The sequence below is a fragment of the Prionailurus viverrinus genome, chromosome A3 (assembly GCF_022837055.1).
Source record: "Prionailurus viverrinus isolate Anna chromosome A3, UM_Priviv_1.0, whole genome shotgun sequence".
NCBI lineage: Eukaryota > Metazoa > Chordata > Mammalia > Carnivora > Felidae > Prionailurus > Prionailurus viverrinus.
Window position 1 is genome coordinate 74,425,924 of NC_062563.1, and position 24,417 is coordinate 74,450,340.

Below are 24,417 nucleotides of genomic sequence, written 5' to 3' on the forward strand. Positions count from 1 at the left end.
GAGGTTTCTCAAAAAGTTACAAATAGAACTACCCTATGATTCAGCAATAGCACTAATGGATATTTACCCAAAGGACACCAAAATACTGATTCAAGGGGATACATGCACCTTGATGTTTACAGCAGCACTATCAACAATAGCCAAATTATTGAAAAAGCCCAAATGTCCATTGACTGATGAATGGATAAAGAAGTTGTGGTATATAGGGGCACCTGGGTGGTTCAGTCGGTTAAGCTTCTGACTCCAGACTTCAGCTCAGGTCATGATCTCACAGTACATGAGTTTGAGCCCCACAGCAGGCTCTGTGCTGACAGGGCAGAGCCTGCTTGGGATTCTCTCTCTCCTCCTCTATTTGCCCCGCACCTTCTCTCTCTCTCAGAATAAATAAATAAAACTTAAAAAAACCTATGACCCAGCAATAGCACTGCTAGGAATTTACCCAAGGGATACAGGAGTGCTGATGCATCGGGGCACATGTATCCCAATGTTCATAGCAGTGCTTTCAACAATAGCCAAATTATGGAAAGAGCCTAAGTGCCCATCAACTGATGAATGGATAAAGAAGATGTGGTTTATATATACAATGGAATACTACTTGGCAACGAGAAAGAATAAAATTATGCCATTTGCAGCAACGTGGATGGAACTGGAGGTATTATGCTAAGTGAAATAAGTCAGTCAGAGAAAGACAGATATCATATGTTTTCACTCATATGTGGATTTTGAGAAACTTAACAGAAGGCCATGGGGGAAGGGAAGGGGAAAAAAATAGTTACAAACAGAGAGGGAAGCAAACCATAAGAGACTCTTAAACACACAGAACAAACTGAGGGTTGATGAGGGGTGGGGGAGAGGAGAAAGTGGGTGATGGGCATTGAGGAGGGCACTTGTTGGGATGAGCACTGGGTGCTGTATGTAAGCCAATTTGACAATAAATAATATTAAAAAATAATAATAAATATATCAAAAAAGAAAAAAGAAGTTTATATATATGATGGAGTATTATTTGGCCATAAAAAAAGAACGAAATCTTGCCATTTGCCACCATGTGGATGGAGCTAGAGACTATTATGTTAAGCAATAGAAGTCATTCAGAGAAAGACAAATACCGGATGATTTCGCTCACATGTGGAATTTAAGAAATGTAACAAATGAACACAGGGGGAAGAAACTAAAGGGGAAAACCAGAAAACAGACTCTTAACTATAGAGAACAAACTGAGGGTTGCTGAAGGGGAGGAAGGCATGGTGATGGATTAAATGGGTGATGGGTATTAAGGAGGGCACTTGTGATGAGCATAGGGTATTATATATAAGTAATGAATCACTAAATCCTACACATGAAACTAATATTACATTGTATATTAAGTAACTGGGATTTAAATCTTGGATGAAAAAAAGAAATCTACTTCTATACACAGATAAATCATTTTTCTGGGAAAACAAACTGTTTACAGTGATTACTTCTGGATGAGAAAGTAGGAATCAACACTGTAGGAAATTAATTTTTGGCATTATGGCTTTAAAGTTTGCAAAACATGTTACATTAAAACACAAAAGCAACAACTGCAACTATTCTACTTGTTAATATATATATTCCAAAATCTCATTCATCTTTAAAGGATAGATGTTTGGTGAATTTATTTGATTACTGTTTCTTGTCAAGTATTTCTCCAACTCATTCAGGGAATATTTACTGTGTCTGCTATCCACCAGGCTTAAGTCTACATACTGAAGGCATAGTGGCAAAAAAGAAAGACAGTTTTCTGTTTTCAAGGAGCTTTTTTCCAGTAGACAACCAAGAAATAAAGAAATAATATTTCACTAGTGAAACGCATTATGAAGAAACTAAATAAGGCAGTGGCTTGGTATTAAATGGCTTAGGTTGAGAATAGCTACTTGACTGGTAGAGGGGTCAGAAAAGACCTCTTGCAGGAGATGTGTCAAATGAGGCCTGAATCCTGAGGGAAGCTAGCCATGTGTTCTATGTAGAGGATGCGAACATAAAGGTCTGGAAATAGGAATAGAGAAGGCCAATATGACTAGAATTAATTGACTATATATCAGGCATTGTTTTGTGTTTTCCAGGTATTCACTATAGTAATATTATCTCCAGATAAATCAACAGAGGGGGTGGAAGAGTGCTATGGTATAAGGCCAGCAATATAGGCAGGACAAAGTCAGGAATGATCTTACAAGACACTAAAAAATTTGGATTTTATTCTAATTGGAAGGGGAAGCCAATTAAGACTTTAAATAGAAAAGTGGTATGACTAAGTTTTATGTTTTAAAATAAAAACTGCCTATTGTAATAGGAATGGGTTAGACTGAGCCAGGAGTAGAAGTGGGGGAAGACAGCACCTGAGAGGATATTCTCTCATCCAGATGAGAGATGATGGTACCTTAGACTAGAGTGGTAGCAGCAACAATGGGACAGAAGTAGATGGGCTTGGGATGTATTTTCACAAGAGTTGACAAAGCTTGCTGATGGACTTATATCAGGGTAGAAAAGTATATTAAATTATTAGTTCTTCAGCCCTTTATTACATTATAAAATAAATCAGTCGAGAAAGTATAAGATGAACAAAGCTCCAAAAACAGATTAAATAAATTTTCTGAATTATATATCCAATGCTACTTTACTTCTAAAAAATCTTATTCCTACAAAAATTTAAAAATACTTACATTTCTTTCTACTTCAATTAATCTGTCTTTAACCTTCAGAAGCTCTCTAGTCGTTTCTTGACTTTCTCGCTCCCATTTATTATCTTCACCAGAAGTTGGAGGAGAGCTCTGTACCATCCTTTCTTCATCTTGTCTCTGTTTGAGAGCTTCATAGTTCTTTTTCACCTAATATTTTATTTAAAATATTTTAATGGGGAGAAAAAAATCACCAAAATTATTACTTCTCACAATTAGATTCTGCACTAGTCTGGTGAATAGGAGAGACACTTCATTTAAAACTATGATAAATAATATGTATGACTATCATTACTATCATGATCACAATTTATGCTTTGTCAATTGCAAATCCTTTCCTTCTAGAAAATATCAAATATACTCTGTTTATGTGCCATACTCCAATTACATATTCTGTAATTTCAGATCCTATTGTTTATGATGAAGAATATATTAACTGGAAATAGACATGTTGCTAAATATTAGTAATTGTTTTTTGACATATCTATCGCTGATTTAAAGATTTCAGAGATACCCCATGTAAAGAACAAATGAAGACTTGACATACATAATAATTCCTTCTAAAAAAAAGACACCTAAAGTTGAAGAAGTATCCATAAATGTCTGCTCTTGTAAGAAGGATATGTTGCCCAGAATGCGTTATATTAATAAAGAAAATTAATGACTTCTTTATTCAGATCCTAAACCACATGTAATGACTACATTTTATAAAAAGTGAGCAATCCAAGGATATATCTTACCCAGGGTTTTCTGGTGTGATTACAACCAAATCCTACTTTAAGAGAGTCAACTCAATACTAACAACTGGGTAATCTTACAGTACCAAAATTACTGATTAACTTAATAGCTCTCTTTAATTTAGACTGATTATTATTATACTTATCTTGAATCATTACTTTTTCCTAGGAGACATTTATACTAAATTTCTAAATTAAAGCTCAAACTTTGTATTAAGGCAAAAATATAAATGTCTAAAATAATTCAACATCTAGGGGTGCCTGGGTGGCTCATTTATTTCAGCTCAGGCTATGATCCCATGGTCCATGAGATCAAGTCCAGCATCCAGCATTGTCAGCGTGGAGCCTGCTTGAGATTCTCTCTCCCGCTCTCTGCCCCTTCCCCACTTATACATATGTACATGTACTCTCTCCCTCTTTCTCTCTCTAAATAAATAAACTTAAAATAAAAACAGAAATTTAAAATAATTCAATATGTAAGGCAAACCTTAGGAAACTTATGACTCAACAATAAACTTTGCCACTATTGAGTTAGAAAATAATGAAGTGAGACTGAAGAAAAAAGATGCCCTAGATAGAATATAATTTAAAGCATGGCTGAATGATTTAATAGGTATTCTGGGATCCTAATTTTCCAGTTTTGAGGGTTTTTTTAAATTACTTTTAATACCCTAATAACATGAGTGACATCATTTCCTGTCTCCTATTTTACATTAATTTTCCACAGGGTTTTTCTAGGCTTATAAAGACTACAGATATATGCCATTATTAAGAAGGAGAGCAGAGAGTGATACACAAAGCTTATTTTTAGCACATTGTTCTTATAAGTATGTTTCAAAATTGGACCCTTTACCTTATATATCATTAATCAGAATCTGTGATTTATGTTCACATAAAAAAATGACATATTTTCCATTGAGGTTTCTTAGAGACAGCATATAGGTGTGTCTTGCCTTTTTACCTTATTTATTAATCTCAGTCTCTCAATTGAGGTGTTTAGACCTTTTATGTTTAATGTGATGATTAATCTGGTTTTGTTTAAAACTGCCATTTTGCTATTTGTTTTCTATTTGTCCAATCTGTACTTTGTTCCTCTTTTTTTTTTCTGTTTTTTTTTTGAATTTTTTATAATTCTATTTTATCTCCTTTGCTGGCATATTAGCTATACCTTTTTTGTCATGCTATTTTAGTAGTTACTTCAGGCATTCAACTCATACTTAACTTTCATAGTCTTCAAGTGATATAGTATTAAAATCCAGAACAATCTAATTCCAGTTGAATGGTAGGAAGCTAGTCCAGTAATAGCTATGCCAAAATGGCTGGAAGTGGAAGACGATGACATTTTGAACCTCTGTTCTCTAGACTTGAAATACATGCAATACTAACCCACACCCATACCCAATTATTTTCTGGCTGAGTAGCTTTATGAAGTTGACTTTCTTTGTAACCGACATACTGGAGATTAATTAACTCTGGTGCCAAATTTTACTTTATTTTTTGGATAATTCTTTATGTTAACTAAGCAAAATTCTAGAGTTTCTTCTGTAATGATATATATTTCATGGTATAAATACTAACAATGATGTTATGGGCAAATGGGGAACAAAATCTTTTTCCTTTTCTGCATGGGAAATTCATCTTTGGTAACTGTGCCTTTGGAAACCTGTATATCCATTGTGGAGATCTTCTATCTATGCCTTAAGGGTTTCTGCAAGAGATGATGACTACTATGGAGCATACAGTCTCAAAGCAAGGGCAGCTCCTGCAAGTTCAATGTGAATCTCATCATCTTGCACTTGAACTGTCATATGGTGTGAATATGACTCTAGACAACTATATGAAGAGGGATCCTTGACAATGCCCTGCTCTATACTTGTACTTAGAACCAAGTAGTTCTAAATGTGGCCCATAGTAATCTTGTCAATCTGAATGTTTAGTTGATTGTAAAATCACTCTTGGTGGTACTACAGAGATGATTGAAGGGAAAAAAAAAACAGAATATGATTCTACCAATCTACCATACACTAACCCTAGGAAATGGGCAAGCCCCTTTGATTTCAATTTATTTATGTAAAGGAAAACGGACAGTCGCTCTTGCCTTGCGTATTTCACAGAATTATTCCAAATATCACAAGAAAACGGGTCTAGGAGAAAACCTCAAATTTATGAGATCAAGTGCTTTCACATACCACACGTACTATTTGCCTCTAGTTGGTATCCTCATACCCACATCTATGCCTACCAAACTGTTACCTGGATTTTCAATAGGAGTAGGGTGTTAGAGTGAAGTGTCAGTATCACACTGAAAGCTTTTCCCAATAGAGTAAGACTGCCTCTTCACCACCCCATTCCCACAATACTGATATGCCTCTAACTGAATGGTGGAAATGGAATTTAATAAATTACAGTGGATAAACAAAATATAGTTGTAATGAACTAAAAGACAAAGATTTGTTACTCTCAAATTTAAGAAAAAGAAATAGACACGATACTAATGATGTTGCTTTTTTGTTTCCTACTTTACATTTTTCTGTCAAAATATTCAACAATTAAAATTCCTTCCAAGGAAATCACTTACTGTTTTAAGTTCTTGGCGCAACTGCTGGTTGTAATTTGTGGATTCTTCTAATCGAGCTTCTAAAGCAGCAATTTTTTCTTCTTTAATTTCAAGAGACTTCTTTAGAGTCGATTCTAATTTTGATTCCAAAAGTTTGTACCTACTATCCAAGTACAAAAATAACATAGTTCATCACTGGAGGTCAAAAATTATTTTTAAAGATCATTATGACCATAGACACTGATGCCATAAAGAGGTCTTATGAAACAATATTTTTTTAAGAGGTGAATTATTCTATTGCCCACTCCCCCCTTTAAACTCTTCCTGGTTATAAAAAAGAAAATCAACTAGGTAACCAGAGCTTCAGATTATAGCCTAGGTTGTCAAAAGCAAAAATTGATGCTCAAAAAAAGGCATCTGGAAGATGTAAATCCCAAAATATTCTTTTTACTTTTATAAGGATAGAATCCATAGGAAAAGAAGTAGATGGGCTTATTATATTATTAAGCATTTGTCTATGATATGAATGTGTTAAGATACTTGTACAAGGAGATAGGTATAGTTAAGCTTAAAACTCATGGAAGGGTACAGAGTACTTACAGAATATTTTAGAAAGGGAATGATATACCAAAGATACTGGATACTGGTAACAGAGTAGGAAGAGGCAAATGCAAATGTCAGTATTTTAGTTATGTTTTTGAATGGTGATTTCATAAAAAATTATATTATTTACGGTTAAAAACTTTTTTTTAATTAAAAAATGTCTATTTTTGAGAGAGAGACAGAACATGATCAGAGGAGGAGAAGAGAGAGAGGGAGACAAATAATCTGAAGCAGGTTCCAGGCTCTGAGCTGTCAGCAGAGAGCCCGATGTGAGGCTCGAACCCACAAACTGTGAGATCATGACCTGAGCTGAGGTCATATGCTTAACTGACCGAGCCACCCAGGCACCCTGTGGTTAAAATTTTTTTTACAAAAAGGACAGTGCATGAACACAGTTTGAGAGTGAATCACAAACTAGAGATTATGACTAATTCTTATACCTGAGAACCTTGATGACTAAACCAAATAAATAAGTACATATATGAGAAATTTTATCACATTCTGCCTTTTACTGTAGTTAATTTGTGTGTATGTGTGTATATATACATTTTACAATTTTTTTCTTGCTCAGTTTTTTTTTTTTATTTTTTTTCAACGTTTTATTTATTTTTTTGGGACAGAGAGAGACAGAGCATGAACGGGGGAGGGGCAGAGAGAGAGGGAGACACAGAATCGGAAACAGGCTCCAGGCTCTGAGCCATCAGCCCAGAGCCCGACGCGGGGCTCGAACTCACGAACCGCGAGATCGTGACCTGGCTGAAGTCGGATGCTTAACCGACTGCGCCACCCAGGCGCCCCGCTCAATCAGTTTTTAAGTTCACTGAGCACAGAGAACAAATCTCACTCGTTTTGGTATTGGCTTGAGTCAACAGCTATTTTTAAAGCATTTTATGAACCTAACTTTGGATATATTTAATGTTGGATGCCTGAGTTGCCTCTAGACTGTCCAGATAGAGATGTCCACTAAGCAAAAAATAATGTGACTATCAGGTAAGATGATGGATGGCAATACATAGCATACACAACAAAGAGGCCTGAGAACATAACCCTAGGAAACTACAGTAAAACCTTGGGTTGTGAGTAACTTGTTCTGCAAGTGTTCTGCAAGTGTTCTGCAAGCTGAACAAACATTTCTAATAAATTTTAACTTGATAAACGAGCGATGTCTTGCAATACAAGTAGTACATGATGCTGAACATCACGTGATCACAACTGAACCAATGGTTCTTGAATTTCACTTTGATATGTCAGTGCTTTGGATTACAAGCTTGTTTCCAGAATGAATTATGCTTGCAAACCAAGCTTTTACTGTATATTGAGACACAGGAAAAGAGCTGTTAAAAAAGAATAGACAAGAGTGATCACTTAGCACTCTATTTGTAACTTTATCACTAAATTTACTTTGTTGCATTCTACCTATTTGTACATACAAATCCATAACTTACACTACCTATTCCTTTATGGCAAGAATAATACCTTAATTATATCTTAAAAGGGTCAGAGAGAATGACGCCAGTGAGAAAGATGAAAAGGTTAGACTGTTAGAGATACCATCTGAGATTAGAGGTAAACACAGAGGCAGATATACATAAACTCCAAGACAGAAGGGATAGAATATTAAAGGAATTTATGTTTGTGAACTTTTTTTTCTTTGTGATGCTAAGGTTAACGTAATGGTTGAGAAAGAAGCTGGTTTAGTGGCTTAAGACACTTCTTTTCCTGATGTACCAAATTTGATCATGGTCTCAATTTCATTTCCTAAAACACTGAGTTCAACATATACCTTTATCTCTATTTCTAATGCTTTCATTATATATATAAATGTGCAGACTAATGAACACATCAATTACATCTTGCCTAGCCTATTTCAACAGCTTCCTAACTGATCTCTGTGACTCTAATTTGCCCTTTTTCTAATCCATATTCCTTTTTTTTTATATATATTTATTTTGAGAGAGAGAGAGAAAGAGCACACACACACAAGTGGGGGAGGGGCAGAGAGAGAGGGAGAGAGAGAATACCAAAGAGACTATACTGTCAGTGCAGAGCCTGATGCAGGGCTCAAACTCAATGAACCATGAGAACATGACGTGAGCTGAAATCAAGAGAAGGATGCTTAACAACTGAGCCACCCAGGTGCCCCTTTCTAATCCATCTTTCACATCACTCTAAAAATTACTCAAAAGGGGTGCCTGGGTGGTTCAGTTGGTTGAGTGTCCAACTCTTGATTTTCAGCGTAGGTCATGATCCCAGGGTCATGGGATTGAGCCTCGCATTAGACTGTGCTGAGCTGGAGCCTGCTTGAGACTCTCTCTGTTCCCCTCTTCCTCTTTACTCCTCTCCCCCATTTGCAGGTTCTCTTTCTCAAATTAGAAAAAAAATTCTCAACATAGCTTTGTGCTTTATTTGCATGGAATGCCATCTCCACCAATTCCACCTTGCACATTTCAGTCATTCTTTATGGCTCAGCTGAAGCATTATCATTTCTTTGATGCTTGATGGTCAGCAAATTTTAAGAGCTCAATTAACATTGAGTAGCTGTTTGAATTAAGGTTTGAAAAGAGCCACCAAACAATATGAAGGACCCACCTACAACTGGGTTCTAAAAGGGTTAGGGTAGTTACATGGTTTACTGTTTTTTTCCCCTCAACTATTTAAATGTCTTACATACACACACAGGTAATAAATGTTTGAATAAAAAAGCGATGCATATTCAGTATCTATATTAAGAAGTAGTCAACTAAATTGGGCCTTAACTATTTATTTAACTCAAATAAAAATAGTTTCTCATATGGGAATGCAAGCTGGTGCAGCCACTCTGGAAAACAATATGGAGGTTCCTCAAAAACTAAAAATAAAACTACCCTATGACCCAGAAATTGCACTACTAGATATTTATCCAAGGGATACAGGTGTGCTGTTTTGAAGGGACACATGCACCCCCATGTTTACAGCAGCACTATCAACAATAGCCCAAGTAAGGAAAGAGCCCAAATGTCCATCGATGGATGAATGGATAAAGCAGATGTGTATATATATATATATACACACACACACACACACACACACACACACACACACACACACAATGGAGTATTACTCGGCAATCAAAAAGAATGAAATCTTGCCATTTGCAACTACATGGATGGAACTGGAGGGTATTATGCTAAATGAAATTAGAGAAAGACAAAAATCATATGACTCCACTCATATGAGGACTTTAAGAGACAAAAGAGATGAACTTAAGGGAAGGGAAACAAAAATAATATAAAAACAGGGAGGAGGACAAAACAGAAGAGACTCATAAATATGGAGAACAAACTGGTGGGTTACTGGAGGGGTTGTGGGAGGGGGGGTGGGGTAAATGGGTAAGGGACACTAAGAAATCTACTCTTGAAATCATTGTGGCACTATATGCTAGCTAACTAATTTGGATGTCAATTTAAAAAAAATTAAATTGGGGGCGCCTGGGTGGCGCAGTCGGTTAAGCGTCCGACTTCAGCCAGGTCACGATCTTGCGGTCCATGAGTTCGAGCCCCGCGTCGGGCTCTGGGCAGATGGCTCAGAGCCTGGAGCCTGTTTCCGAATCTGTGTCTCCCTCTCTCTCTGCCCCTCGCCCGTTCATGCTCTGTCTCTCTCTGTCCCAAAAATAAATAAACATTGAAAAAAAAAAAAAAGTTGAAAAAAAAAAAATTAAATTGGGGGCGCCTGGGTGGCGCAGTCGGTTAAGCGTCCGACTTCAGCCAGGTCACGATCTTGCGGTCCGTGAGTTCGAGCCTCGCATCAGGCTCTGGGCTGATGGCTCGGAGCCTGGACCCTGTTTCTGATTCTGTGTCTCCCTCTCTCTCTGCCCCTCCCCCGTTCATGCTCTGTCTCTCTCTGTCCCAAAAATAAATAAAAAACGTTGAAAAAAAATTTAAAAAAAAATTAAATTAAAAGCAATAAAATAAAATGGCAAAAAAGTAGTTTCTCATGAAACAGTTGTATGATTAATCCAATTACAGTTGCTTGAATTCAATGCTAGAACTAATGCCTCAAATTACTTCTATTTGTTATTACAGAATCTATGAGCATCAACCAGCCTATTCTTAACTGAATATTTTCAAAATGACAAAAACAAATCTCTTATAACAGCATTAATTTTCCCTATATACATTATTTAATATAGACTATAAATACTATAACAGTAATAATAGGTAGACAATAAAATACAAATTCTATTACAAAAATTCCAATGAATTAAAATCTAGTCTACATAAAACTGTATTTTTAACAATATATCCTTCCAGTCTAGCTGGAATCACATGGCTGACTAGATGCTAAACCATAGACTACTTGAAAAATCTGATTGTTTGATAGATTGTAATTACCATAGGAGAAATAATTTTTTTAACCTTATATTGATCATTCTCAAAATTAAAGGGCATATAAAGTAAGGTTTTATTGTTTCTCACCTTACTTTTCCACATTATTATTTTTTTTTTTTTAAGTAGGCTTCATGCCCAGTGTGGAGCCCAACATGGGGCTTGAACTCACAACCATGAGATCAAGACCTGAGCCAAGATCAAAACTCATATGCTTAATAGTCACCCAGGTGGCCCATTCCACATTTTTTTAAATGTTTATTTCGAGAGAGAAAGAGAGAGAGAGGCAGAGAGAGAGGGAAAGAAAGAATACCAAGATGACTCCATGCTGTCAGCACAGAGCCCAACACAGGGCTCGAAACCATGAACCATGAGATCATGACCTGAGCCTAAATCAAGAGCCAGACGCTTAACTGACTGTGCCACCCAGGAGCCCCTCCATATTATTTTTATACCTTAGTTACCTCAGCATGTTTTCCTTTGTTTCATATTTCTCCTTTCTGTAAGTCCACTTTTGCACACAAAATAAATGAAAGAATTGAGGCATTTAAGCACATGATTCAAATAAAAACTAACTTTATATTTCAAGAGAGAGGGGTTTGTTGTTAATGTCTCATTCTACTTTCATAGGTAATTATAGTTTCTGCTTTTCTGCTACATGAGTGGCTTCCTGTTTTCCTATTATATAACTATTTATAGTAACATTTTAGCATTTTTCTTGTATTAGGTTGTGTTTATCTGAGTTTTTACTTTTTTTTCTTATAGAACTTTCTCTATGGGAAGAGAGGAAACAGAAACAGGGTGACATATGTAAATATTCTATAGCTGATACAGGAGAGAAGGTTTGAGCAAAAATATAACAATAATTTAAACTGTTTGCCAAATAGACTTAATACTCACCTGTCATCAGTACTCTGCTCATCATGCAAGAGTCGCTCTTTATTTAGCCCTATCTTTTCAAGCTCATGAGTTAATTTTTCAAGATCATTATTCATTTGTTGAGTCTTCAATTTTTCACACACCAAATCCTTATTTTGAAAGGAATGCAAGACTCACATAAGTGTCATGACCATGAACATCTAGGAAATTCAGTCACAATTGTAACTACCACTATCCAGGAATACATATATACAATTCAAACCAGGAAAAACAGAAATGTTGTTGAATTTTTCCTTCATCACTAACAAGTAGTTAAGCAAAAAAATAAACTAGTTCAAACAATATGGTTTTCCTTTTTTGTTTTTGTTTTTTTTTGCTAATATTACTTGTAATTTTTTGTATTAAAAACTAAAAGGAAAAACTCTTTACTTGTGAACTCTTGAGGATTGAAAGCTGTGAGAAAAAGAACACATATCTACTAACTTTTTAATAATAAGCTAGAACTTTAGTGCATATTTCTATGAATATATGCTGGATGCAACACCCTTCTCCCACCTCAAGCATCCCTCTGCCAGTGGAAGAGGTCTAACATATTGATCTGAAGAACATATTGATCTGAAGAACTAGGGGACACTGTTAGAAGTTCAGACACGAGGAACCTTGTTCCTGCCTGTAGGACGGTACAACAACAGAAAGAAAAAAGCAAAAAGCTAATAATGGGCCCCTCTCAATGCCTCTTTAGCAGAAAGGCAGACTTCCCAATGTGACGTTCTGCCAGGATGCAAAGAAACTTTTTAATTGAACTTAAAAGAGTTATCATACAGAGTATATAGCATAGGGGTAGCAAAAAAAGGCCAAGCATGCTATGAAGAACATGAATATGATCTACACCATGTTTCACTTGGATCTACGGCCAATCTACTCCAGAAAATTTCACAACTCTTCTCAACACACAGATCTAAGCCACTACCAGTTGTGCAGTGTTGACTCCTAAAGTTCAATATGATTTGCATTCTAAGGCTTAAGAGCATAATTCATGGAGATTTGGAGTTTGAAAGATCTGGATTTGAATCCAGCAATCCAACTTTGCCATTAGCTGAGTGATCCTGCATAAGTTACTTAATGTCGCTTATGCTTTCTAATCTACTGGACATAACATCTATAGAGGATTACTGTAAAAATTATATAAATAAATTTCTGAAGTCCTTAGCCCAGTACCTGGTACATGGTTGGCATTCAATAAATAGTAGCTATTATGGTTCCTAATATTCAGTAACAGTCTTGACCAAATATTTTATTTTGAAATAAAACATAAAATTATAATGTAATAAAGGAGATACCACATGGAAACCTTATTACTACAATATATTAAAAATAAAATTCACATGTACTTCTTGGTATAACAAAAGTAGGAAAATTTAGAAACTCTAGTTCTAAATGCCAATTTCTATTTTGAACCATAAGCAGATGATGCAAATTTCTGATGGGTTCCAATAAAACTTAACAATGCCTTGAATTAAAAATATAAAAATATTTTCCTTAAATTTAGGTAACTATATTTACCTCTCGTAATGTAACCAAAGTTTTTACATCAATAGTGGCTCTTTTCACAAGCTCCTTATTTTCTTTCTCTAATTCTTTCAGACGAATGCAGGATTCTTTAAAAATACTGATCTCTTTGAAAAGGGTTTTGTTTTCTTTTTCCAAATTCCCAATTTTCACATTATTTTCTTCCAATGTGGTATCTTTTATTTCTGCTTGCTGTCGGAGTCTTTTATTTTCTTTCTCCAGTTGCTTCTTATCTTTTTCCAGTTGAGAAGTCTCTTGCTCTAATGATTTATTTTCTTTTTCTAGTTGTTCTAGTCTTTTGCTGGATATTTTTAACTCTTCTAGGTTTTTCTGCAATGTTTGATTTTCCATCTCTAAGTCTTGTAGTTCACTCTCTAACTGTTGAATTTTTTTATTGCTATTTTCTAGAGCTTTCTGTAGCCTCTGATTTTCTGTATCTAAACCCTGGTAGCTAACTTCTAAGCGTTCTGTTTTCTTGAAAGATGCTTTCATGAGTTCTAAACCCTTCTTAAGCTGCTCTTTTTCACTTTCCAGTTCTTTATTTTCTAGCTGTAGCTGAGCCATTTTCATGCTTGCACACTTCAAAGATTCCACATTCCTTCGCAGTTCTAAGTTTTCCTCATCTAGTTGGGAATTCTCTTTTTCTAGGGATTCTAACTGAAAAGTAAGGTTTTTAAAACTATCTAATGTTTTTTTTAATTTTCTATTTTCTCTTTCTAGCTCTGAATTTTCTTGTTCTAAGGCCTCAATTTTTTCACAAGTAATTTTTAAATTGGTTATCTTTTTCTGTAACAATTCATTTTCTTTCTCAAGATGATGCAACTCATTTTCAAGTTCTTCTGCTCGTTCTCCTTTTTCTTTATAATGTTCCAATTCTTTCCTAATTTGTCTTTTTTCAAATTCAATCTTACTTAACTTGCTACTTGTTTCTTTGATAGATTCATGGAGAATTTTATTTTCTTTTTCAATGTCTTTCACCCTCGCTTCAGCACTTATCTGGGATCGCTGCCTTAAAGAAGAGACGGTTTGATTCAGATGTTCATTTTCCTGTTCCAATATTTTAATCTAATTGAAAAAAAAAAGGAGAAAATTAAAAATATAAATTAGCATAAACTAAATATTTTAAATTACAGTTTTTCCATTTCAAAAAAACTAACAATGAAATAAGAACATAAAAGGGTGCTAATATGTCTTACTTTTAATTGTGACAAATATTTGCTGGCAGACCACCGTGTACATGTACTTTCAGGTCATAAAAGTTCTGTCTTTAGGGAGTTCATAATGTAAAGAAATGGTTAGGAGAACTGTACTTAATATTAATCAAAGTGATCTTCAGATTATTTATAGTTATTTGTTTCAAATTCAAATAGGAATATAGGCGAAATGCACACACATATCTCTTTATGACTATAAGCTTTTACTTTCATTAAAAAAATTTTGCAAAGCATACACACAGTGGGTTCTTGATAAATATTGCTATATTTTATGTGTATATATGTGGGTGTGTATTCATTCTCCCAAGAATTCTAATTTGAAAAAGATCAAAAAACACAAAATCCTCTGGTATACCTGAAAACTAATTTTTTATGACATGGCCTAATTTTGGTAAACAATCCCCTGAGAGCCTTGTAAAAATACAGATTCATGCTTAGCTCTAGAATTTTTTTCTGTAGCTCTATGGAAACCTTTATTTTTATAGGTAGCCTAAGGACTATACCTGGATAATAAAAAACAAACCATTTTACTTCTAAAAAAGTAACAGAAACTTTAAAATAGCAAGTCACTCAATATATCCAGTTCTCAGTTTCCTAAAGCATAAAGTGAGAATGACCAATAAATACTTGAAAGCAAATATGAACGCATTCTAGAGAAGGCTGCTGCCAACACATCTCCCTCTTTCGTAGGGTCTGAATACATACAGCTGCATCTCTCCTCAATTCCACACAGTAACTTTATAATCTGCAGCCCTGTTCTACAGACACTTGAAATCCAGGTATTGTAAAATTTTATACCAGATAATTATTAAACATACTGGCAACTTAAAGAATTCTAAGCTTTCGCTTCAACCTTCCCATGTATATGGATAGAAAATGAAAACCACAGTTAATCTAAGATCTAAACAATTCTAAAATTATTTCCCTTTCATGTTACACGAACATTTTTGTTTACCTAAACATTACAATAACTTGCTAAGAGAATTTAAAATATATTGCTTAATAGGAAACTTAAGAACCTGTCTTTCTGAATTTTCTCTAAGTGTTTCAATTGTTTTTTCAAGTTGAGCCTTCTCCTTCATTAGATCCTTGCTTAAATTCTGACAATTCTGAAGACTTTGCTTTTCTTGAATAATCTCGTTTTCAAGAATTTCAACCTAGAAAAAATTAAATAAAAAAACAATGTAATATTAAATATTTTACAACAAAGGAAACATGTCAAAAGATAATCTTGGAATAAAAACTAAAATACAATTTTAATACTCAAATGGTGAAATTTAAGAACTGAATACAGAAATTCAAGTAATACTCCATGCTAATTTTAACAGCTATATAAAATATGCAGACATGACTATCTTTCTTATCCTCTGCATCTCTGAAGGGCACATTTCTACTTCTAAATACAAAAAATAAACCCAACTGAATATATAATTACATACTATATGAAGACCATGCAAATTTTATTGAAAGACCCTCCTGGCTTGACGAAATTTATAAAGATTTTAATCACAGTCAAGTAATTTTAGGGAAGAAGGAAGAAGAGAATATAAAAAACATGAAAAAAGATGAGAAAAAGGTAAGTTTAATGAGGAAACAGAAAGGAATTACGTTTAAAATAAAAAGAAAGACAGGTGCCTGGGTGGCTCAGTTGGTTAAGTGTCTGACTCTTGATCTCAGCTCAGGTCCTGATCTCAGGGTTGTGAGTTTAAGCCCTGCATTGGGCTCCATACTGGGTATGGAGTCTACTTAAAAAAAAAAAAAAAAAAAAAAAGGAAAGAGGGAGAAAAAATAGTAATAATACTAGAGAAAAAAAGAGCTGAACAAAGCTCAGGTAAATGTTATAGTCTAGGTTTAAATTTATCTTCAATTATACATTTCAAAGATATGATCAAGTATGTGGTTAATAAGCATAAAAATAGCAAATTCCAGTTTAAATTATGCCAAACCATTGATTTCCCATTATGATATAACATATTCAAATCAGGTAATAAAAGAAAATAAAGATTTAGCTATATAAAATATTCCACTTCAAATTTAAGTATTACTTAAATCCTTATATCAACAGTGAAAAAGTCTCAGGCGCCTGGGTGGCTCAGTAAGTTAAGCATCCAACTTCAGCTCAGGTCATGATCTCAAGGTTTGTGAGTTTGAGCTCCAGGTCGGGCTCTGTGCTCAGATCCTGGAGCCTTTTTTGGATTCTGTCTCCCTCTCTCTCTGCCCTCTCCTGCTTGTGTTCTCTCTCTCTCAAAAATAAATAAACATGAAAAAGTCTTTTAAAAGAATAGTAAAGAAGTCTACGAATTTTAATAGTCTTTACATAAAGCAAGCTGAATTTTTCTATTTTATTTTATTTTTTTTTAATATATTTTTTTAACATTTATTTATTTTTGAGACAGGGAGAGACAGCATGAACGGGGGAGGGTCAGAGAGAGAGGGAGACAGAGAATCTGGAACAGGCTCCAGGCTCTGAGCTGTCAGCACAGAGCCTGACACGGGGCTCAGACTGACAGACTGCGAGATCATGACCTGAGCCGAAGTCGGATGCTTAACCGACTGAGCCATCCAGGCGCCCCTGAATTTTTCTATTTTAATGTCAATGAAAGATAACCACATATGGAAGACAACATTCCAGTAATATCTCAAAAGCATCAAGTCAAATCTTTTTTTTTGAAAGAGACAGTGCACATTGTGCTGGGGAGGGACACAAAGAAAGAGAGAGAGAGAGAGAGAGAGAGAGAGAGAGAGAGAGAGAATCCCAAGCAGGCTCTGCACCACCAGTGCAGACAGCCCAGTGTGGGGCTCAAACCCACAAACCGTGAGATCATGACCTGAGCCGAAGTCAAGAGCCAGAAGCTTAACTGACTGAGCCACTCAGGTGCCCCTCAAGTCAAATCTTATCCAGTTACTCAATTTGACGTGTTCAGGAAACTTTTAGCTATTTATTACTGATCTGGTTCTCCCGCTTACGATTGAAATATATGGGTAACAGTTATTTAATTAAACTCATTTGTTGTCTTACATCGATGGAATTCAAGTGAAACATTTAGTTTATAAAAGATACCTTTCATACAATGAATTTATAAAACAATGCTAGAATCACTAAAAATTTATTAGAATTCAAAGCTACTTTTAAAATCAAATTACAATTTCCAGTCCCAATTGTATATAATGACAACCAAAATAAAACTGTTCCAAGTTCTATTTAGTTTTAATTCACTCTTGCTTTAATGGATAAAAGATGATGCTGTGGGAGGGGAGATGGGCTAAATGGGTAAGGGGCATTAAGGAATCTACCCCTGAAATCACTGTTGTACTATATGCTAACTTGGATGTAAATTAAAAAAAAATTAAATTAAAAAAATTATCAAAAAAATGATGCAAAAATGTCTTAAAAGACTAAAAATCTGGCAAGATAATCAAGAGGTCTACTTGCATAATCTAAGGCAGTGGTTCTCAAAGCATGGCTTTTTTCCCCCCAACAAAGCAGGAAGACCATCACTTAGGAATTTCTTAGAAATGAGAATTCTTTGCTCCTACCCCAGACCTATCAAATCAGAAGCTCTGGGTATGGGGCTCAGAAATTTGTGTTAAACAAGTCCTGAAGGTGATTCTGAGGCATACTATAGTTCAAAAACCACCGATCTAAAGATTAGGGAGATTTTCATAACTGAATCTAGAAATCCAGAATCTAAAGAAAAACCAGACATGGCTGACTACATATAGAAATAATAACAAATTCATAATGGCTTATGTATAAGAACATTTATTACAGTATTATTCACTGTGACCAAGACCCAGAAACTCATACTGGGAAGGAGATGTGATAGGAGATATTCATGATAAAAATATCATGTATGTTGTCATGATATGATTCTATTTATCTACAATAGGTATATGTGTGTATGCAGAAAGATACTCAAAAATAAATTACTTGGTCTGTTGCCCAACTGGAATATTTCTGTTGAACTAAAACCTTGTTCAAATTCAGGTTTCACAGTGCCTAAATTGTGGTCTCTAAATACCATTTTCCACTAAAAGGAACAAGGGCTTTTTGGAGAAATGGCTGTTTCCAGATCGGGGGCAGGAAATGTTTAAGAAGAACTGAGTTACAGTGAAAAGCACAGAGGCTCACAAGGAGTGCTAAGATTGTGTCACAGGGACTCAGGAAGTAGCTTAAAGAGGTGGAACAGTTAGAAAAACAAATGCAGTAGGCTGAAACACTTCAAATATTTTTAAATCCATGAATTCATAAAGACAGTAAAAAAAAAAAACCTCACTCATTAATTATCTCAGGAGGATAGGAGAGAACTAATTCATTACCAGGAAACTGGTAAATAAAAGAATCAAACATTCATCCTGCCTTTTCCATGAGAATTCCTGAGAGTAAATGGATAGTTGTTTTTTTGAACCAACTTTTATTTTTATTTTGTTTATTTTTAGAGGATTTGGTGGTATTTTACTTATTTTGTTTTTAAATATTATTTTTGAGAGAGAAAGATTGGGAGAAGGGGAGGGGCAGAGAGAGAGAGGGAGACAAAGAACCTGAAGCAGGCTCCAGGTTCAGAGCTGTCAGCACACTGCCCGGTGTAGGGCTCAACTCATGAACCTCAAGATCATGACCTGAGCTGAAGTCGGTCGCTTAACGGACTGAGCCACCCGGGGACCCCTAAGCAAACCTTTTCCATGACAACCAACATGACAAAAGAGACAATTAGGCATGCACCTCATGACTGAAATAGACTCCTTATGAATATTCTCACTAAAAACTCACTTTGAACTTGATTAAGCCTACAGATAAAATAAGACCCACAGGGAACAAAAGAACTTGCTAAGGGACACAGAGAAAAATCTAGATTGTGGGAAAACTACAAAACCACCTGGTTTCTTCAACAGAAAAATTGCTATGTAAGGAGTAAACTGGGCACCTGAGTGGCTCAGTTGGTCGAGTGTCCAACTTCAACTCAGGTCATGATCTCACTGTTTGTGAGTTGCTGGCAGCCTGTCAGTGCACAGGGCTTCCTATCCTATGTCCACCTCTCTCTGACCCTCCCCTGCTTGCAATGTCCCCAAAATTAAAAAAATTAGAAAAAAGTTAACCTTACACTAAAAAAAGACTTAATACACACATCAGTAGATTGAATGTACTGATATATTTCAATTCATATTTTAACAAAACGAAAAAAAAATCCCAATGACTTGGAAAAACTGAAATGCTAACCAAACTCTATTAAATTTTTCAATGTGATAAAGTCACTGTTCTTGTTTTTTTAAAAAAAAATCCTTACTTTTTAGAGATATATAATGAGGTATTGGTGAAAGGATACCATGTCTAGGATTTACTTCAAAATCCTACTGGTTGTGAAGAGAGCAAGCAAGGGTAGAAATAAGAGTGGCTGTAAGTTAATAATTGCTAAAGTTGAATGAGAATAGGAGTTAATTCACTTCACATTTATCTATGTTTGAAAATTTCCTTAAGTTAAAATAATATTGAGGATACATTACATTAAAAACTGGAAAATAAATGATCTAACACAGGGTTATTTACACTTTACATATATTCAACATTACATTAAACATTAATTTTTATTTACCTTTTTACTTAGTCTTTGATTTTCTTTTTCAATTTTCAGGATTTTGGAAGTGTTGCCTTCGGCAGAATCCATAGTACTCCGAAGTTCTTCCACAGTTTTTGTCAGACTCTGGTTTTCCATCTCCAACTTCAATAATCTACTTGATGTTAATTCATTCACTTCATGGCCCAAGGATTTTTGTGGTGCTATAATAATGACAAATATTGTCATTGGTAAAAACTATATTTACTCAATACTATTTAAAATAATGAGTGTAAATGGACTACATCACCTGGTCCTTAACTTTATAAAAAATTTACAGAGTTATATAAGATAGACACAATGAAAAAACATAGATAAAAGATGGGTAAATCTTGAGTTTAATGTACCCACAAGCATTCTAGAGGAAAAAACGTACAAAATTTAGACTGAACAGACTACAGTTGCAGTTCCAGTTCCATGAGAAACTGCTTGACAATGCCCAAGCCATTTTAACCACAAAACTCTTAGATTATTTGTATAAAATATGGTTATTGCTCTGTGTGTCTGAAAGAGATATCATGTGATTCAAATAAGAAGTATAAAGCATATCCAAGCCACATATCAAAAATTAAAGGAAGACAGTCTAAGGGGAAAAAAAATCCTAATTTCCTAATCCTGATTCTGAGAAAGGCAAGACAGTATATACTGGTTACCTTGAAAAAGTCTTTCTCTAAACGAAGAATCTCTGCTAAACTTGAGTGTAAAAACAAACATGTATACCATTTTGCCAAAAAAATCGTATTTCTAAGTCAATTTCAGCATAATTACATTTTTTAACATAAGAAAACTCAGTTTCTGGTTCTATATATGATGTAAGTCCAAAATAACTATTTTTAATAACCCTAAAGCAGATTCATTATTTGATGATATAAAAATTAGGATTTAAAGTGAAATATAATACCTAGAATTCACTTTGAAACCCCAGATTTCAGGAAGGGAAATGGAGAAGTACAGGAAGGCATTCTAGGTCTATCTATTTTTGTGTATGTTTGAAATTCTCCGTCATTTTTTAAAAATTTATTTATTTGGGGAGAGAGGAAAAAACACGAGTTGGGGGGTCAGATAGAAAGGGAGAGAGAGAATCCCACGCAGGCTCTGCATTGTTAGCACAGAGCCCGAAGCAGGGATTGATCTCATGCTGTGAGATCATGCATGACCTGAGCTGAAATCAAGAGTTAGATGCTCAGCCAACTAAGCCACCCAGGCGCCCCAGAAATCCTCCATCATTAAGAAACACACACACACACACACCATATCCCCACAAGCACACATTCTTTTCAAAATCAGGTATGATAAAATATCCTCAGACTGTAAACAAAGAAAGCCTCAGTTCTTCTAGTTTTTGTTCCAGTTAGCATATTATTAATCTTTTATTAAAAGCTGGTACAATTGATAGTCACTTTTTTATTTTTATTAAAAATTTTTTTTAATGTTTTTATTTTTGAAGGAGAGAGAGAGAGACAGAGCATGAATGGGGGACGAGCAGAGAGAGAGGAAGGCACAGAATCTGAAGCAGGCTCCAGGCTCTAACCTGGTAGGACAGAGCCCAACGCCCCAGACTTTTTACATTCCATTAGTTGTCCAAGTCTTCTTCAGTAAAACTTTGCTTCATGATCTGTTAGATACGATACTCAATATACCTTAGTAATACTTTCAATACTATCACTGTTTCTTCTTTTTTTTTTAAGTTTATTTTTATTTATTTTGAGAGAGAACAAGCAGGGAAGGGGTGAAGAGAAAAGGACACAGAATCCTAAGCAGGTTCCATACTGTCAGTGCAGAACCCGATGTAGGGCTTGAACTCACGAACTATGAGATCATGACCTGAGCCAGAGTCAAGGGTCGGACGTTTAACCAACTGAGCCACCCAGGTGCCCTATCACTGTGTTTCAAAGATGCTTCAGGTCAGACTATAAAGAATTAAAAAGGATGCTTACAAACATTTTTTAAAGTAATCTCTATGCCCAATGTGGGGCTCAAACTCAAGACCAAAAGCTGCATGCTCTATCCACTGAGCTAGCCAGGAGCTCCCTTAGAACACATATTTAACAACATGGAAAAATGCCTATGTTATAATCTTAGGTGAAAAGAAGAACCTGAATTGTATATACAAATTGATCTGATGATGTCTAAAATATCTATTTGTAGAAAAATTCTGGAGGCCATTTTTTTAAATGCAAAGGGGTTTCAGAAATTATTAGGAACTTTAATTTCTTCCTTTATATTTTTCCACATTTCACAGATTTTCTGGAAAGCAATTCTCTTGTATAGTTAAAAAACAAAACAAAACACACCATATTAAAACAAATATTCAGATCTATGACCCCAGCTAAGATGAACTGCAAAACAACTGTGATGGTGATGATGATGATGATGATGATGATGATGACAATGACAACAACGATGATAAAAATAATAAACACTCAAATAACTACCATTTACCAGGTACTCTACTAATGGCTTCATAAGCAGTAACAAATTCAATCTTCACAATAACCGTACAAGGTAATACTATTTTATTGTTCCCATATAACTGATGAGGAAACTCTTAACACTGTAATTTTAACTAGCAGTAGAAAACATTTAAGTTTGAATTGTTTTTTAATAACTCAATTTCACAAAAAATACAATAAAAAAGTTCCACAAATATTTTAAGTAATATATTTCAGCAAGTTCACGGTCTGAATATCATCACTTACTGTGTAGTCAATTTACATGGGGGTCCCAGAATTTGAAATTAGGTTCTCATGTGTAAAATTAGGAAAAGCCTAATGGTAAAAAAATATGATAGGTCATCTGTAGAAGTAAGTATCCTATAAATATCAGATTATAAGCTCTCTCAGACCTCATCTACCTCAGCATCATATCCACAGGGCTGGATATAATATTTTACACATGGTAGATGCTTAATAAATATCTGGAAGGAAGGAAAGCAGGTGAAATAATCTAATACTAGGTAACTGAGGAATTCTGGAACGAATCTAATTCAAATAAATGTGACCTGGACATAATTTCAATAAAGTAAATCAGTATCAGCATACTGAAGGCTATAACCCAAATAAGGAAAAAAGAACAAAGTTAACAATTTATCTGAGGGTCTTTCATTATCTCTAGGGTATAACTGGGCTGGACTGCTTGGTAGATATAGTGCTAAAATGGAGAGAGAGTACATATATTGATGAAAGTAGCCATAAAGATCCGTAACTTGCTTTCTTCTGGCTATATACTGACCTAAGAATCTTCCCAATATGTTTTGACTTCTTGTTTAGGTTTGTCTATAGTTAAAGAACACACTGACCAGCTAATATGACTTTTCTGTTCTATTTAGTAGATGGCTTTATTTCTCAAAATAAGTTAATAAACTTGGTATCTCAGCTTCCTATGATGTTAATGTGAAACAGTGCTTAAAAAACTGATCAAATCTGTTACTACACTCATAAAGTTGAGTTGTAAGATGTGTAAAGATAAGGACAAGACCCAGGAATGCGGCCATGAACATACTACTCTGTGAACTACTAGGGAGACATCTGGCCTCTTAGACATCTCCGGCTGGGGAAAATAAAAAATTGTAATAAAATATCCAAAAATGTAAGCATAAATACAACTTCATGCATTCATTTATGCATTTACAATAAAAAAATATCGGGAATACCTTCAGAGAGTTCGCTAGTTCTAGATATTTGTTCCAGCTCCCAGCCAAGATGTAATGATTCATCCATACTTTGTTTCTGTGCCATTTCCAAAGTCATATTTTCTTCCATTAATTCTTCAATCTTTTTTCTATCCATATCACGTTCCTTTTTATTGTCAGGGAGTAGGAAAAGAAATGAAAGCTAAGAAACAGTACAATTTCAAGCTAAATATGTTCTATTACTTATAACTTTTATTTATCAGAAACTGAATAATATAGGATAAATTTTGAGTTCCTTAAAATTTTCAGTTTGAAGGCAATAATCAGTTATCATTCTTAATACTAGTCATTATATTGACCAGGTCTTTGATATCCTTTTAAAGTGATCCTTGGGAACACTGAAAACTTTTCTTCATATATTTTAATATATTTACTGGTATAATAAATGATACCTGACCTAATGCTAAATTTTAGCAAATTGTTTTCCTTCTGTATTTTAAAGGCATGTTTACACAACAACTTATTAGGGTGTTTTCAAAGGAGAAGACAAAA

At 34.8% G+C, this 24,417-nt stretch overlaps 1 protein-coding gene across 6 annotated transcripts in view; it reads right to left on the reverse strand.

Annotated features, from left to right (window-relative positions):
* Positions 1 to 24,417, reverse strand: part of CCDC88A (coiled-coil domain containing 88A) — a 148,384-nt gene that overhangs the window by 33,924 nt on the left and 90,043 nt on the right. For all 6 annotated transcript variants that reach the window (XR_007150925.1, XM_047852924.1, XM_047852925.1 and 3 more), the window contains exons 12-18: positions 23,887 to 24,031; positions 20,214 to 20,398; positions 15,642 to 15,779; positions 13,403 to 14,473; positions 11,861 to 11,988; positions 6,015 to 6,156; positions 2,685 to 2,849 (exon numbers count right to left, since the gene is read on the reverse strand). Coding sequence is in view for 5 of the 6 variants with exons in the window: in XM_047852924.1 (XP_047708880.1) it covers positions 2,685 to 2,849; positions 6,015 to 6,156; positions 11,861 to 11,988; positions 13,403 to 14,473; positions 15,642 to 15,779; positions 20,214 to 20,398; positions 23,887 to 24,031 (1,974 nt within the window). In the remaining variant the exon portion in view is untranslated. The remainder of the gene's footprint in view (positions 1 to 2,684; positions 2,850 to 6,014; positions 6,157 to 11,860; positions 11,989 to 13,402; positions 14,474 to 15,641; positions 15,780 to 20,213; positions 20,399 to 23,886; positions 24,032 to 24,417) is intronic.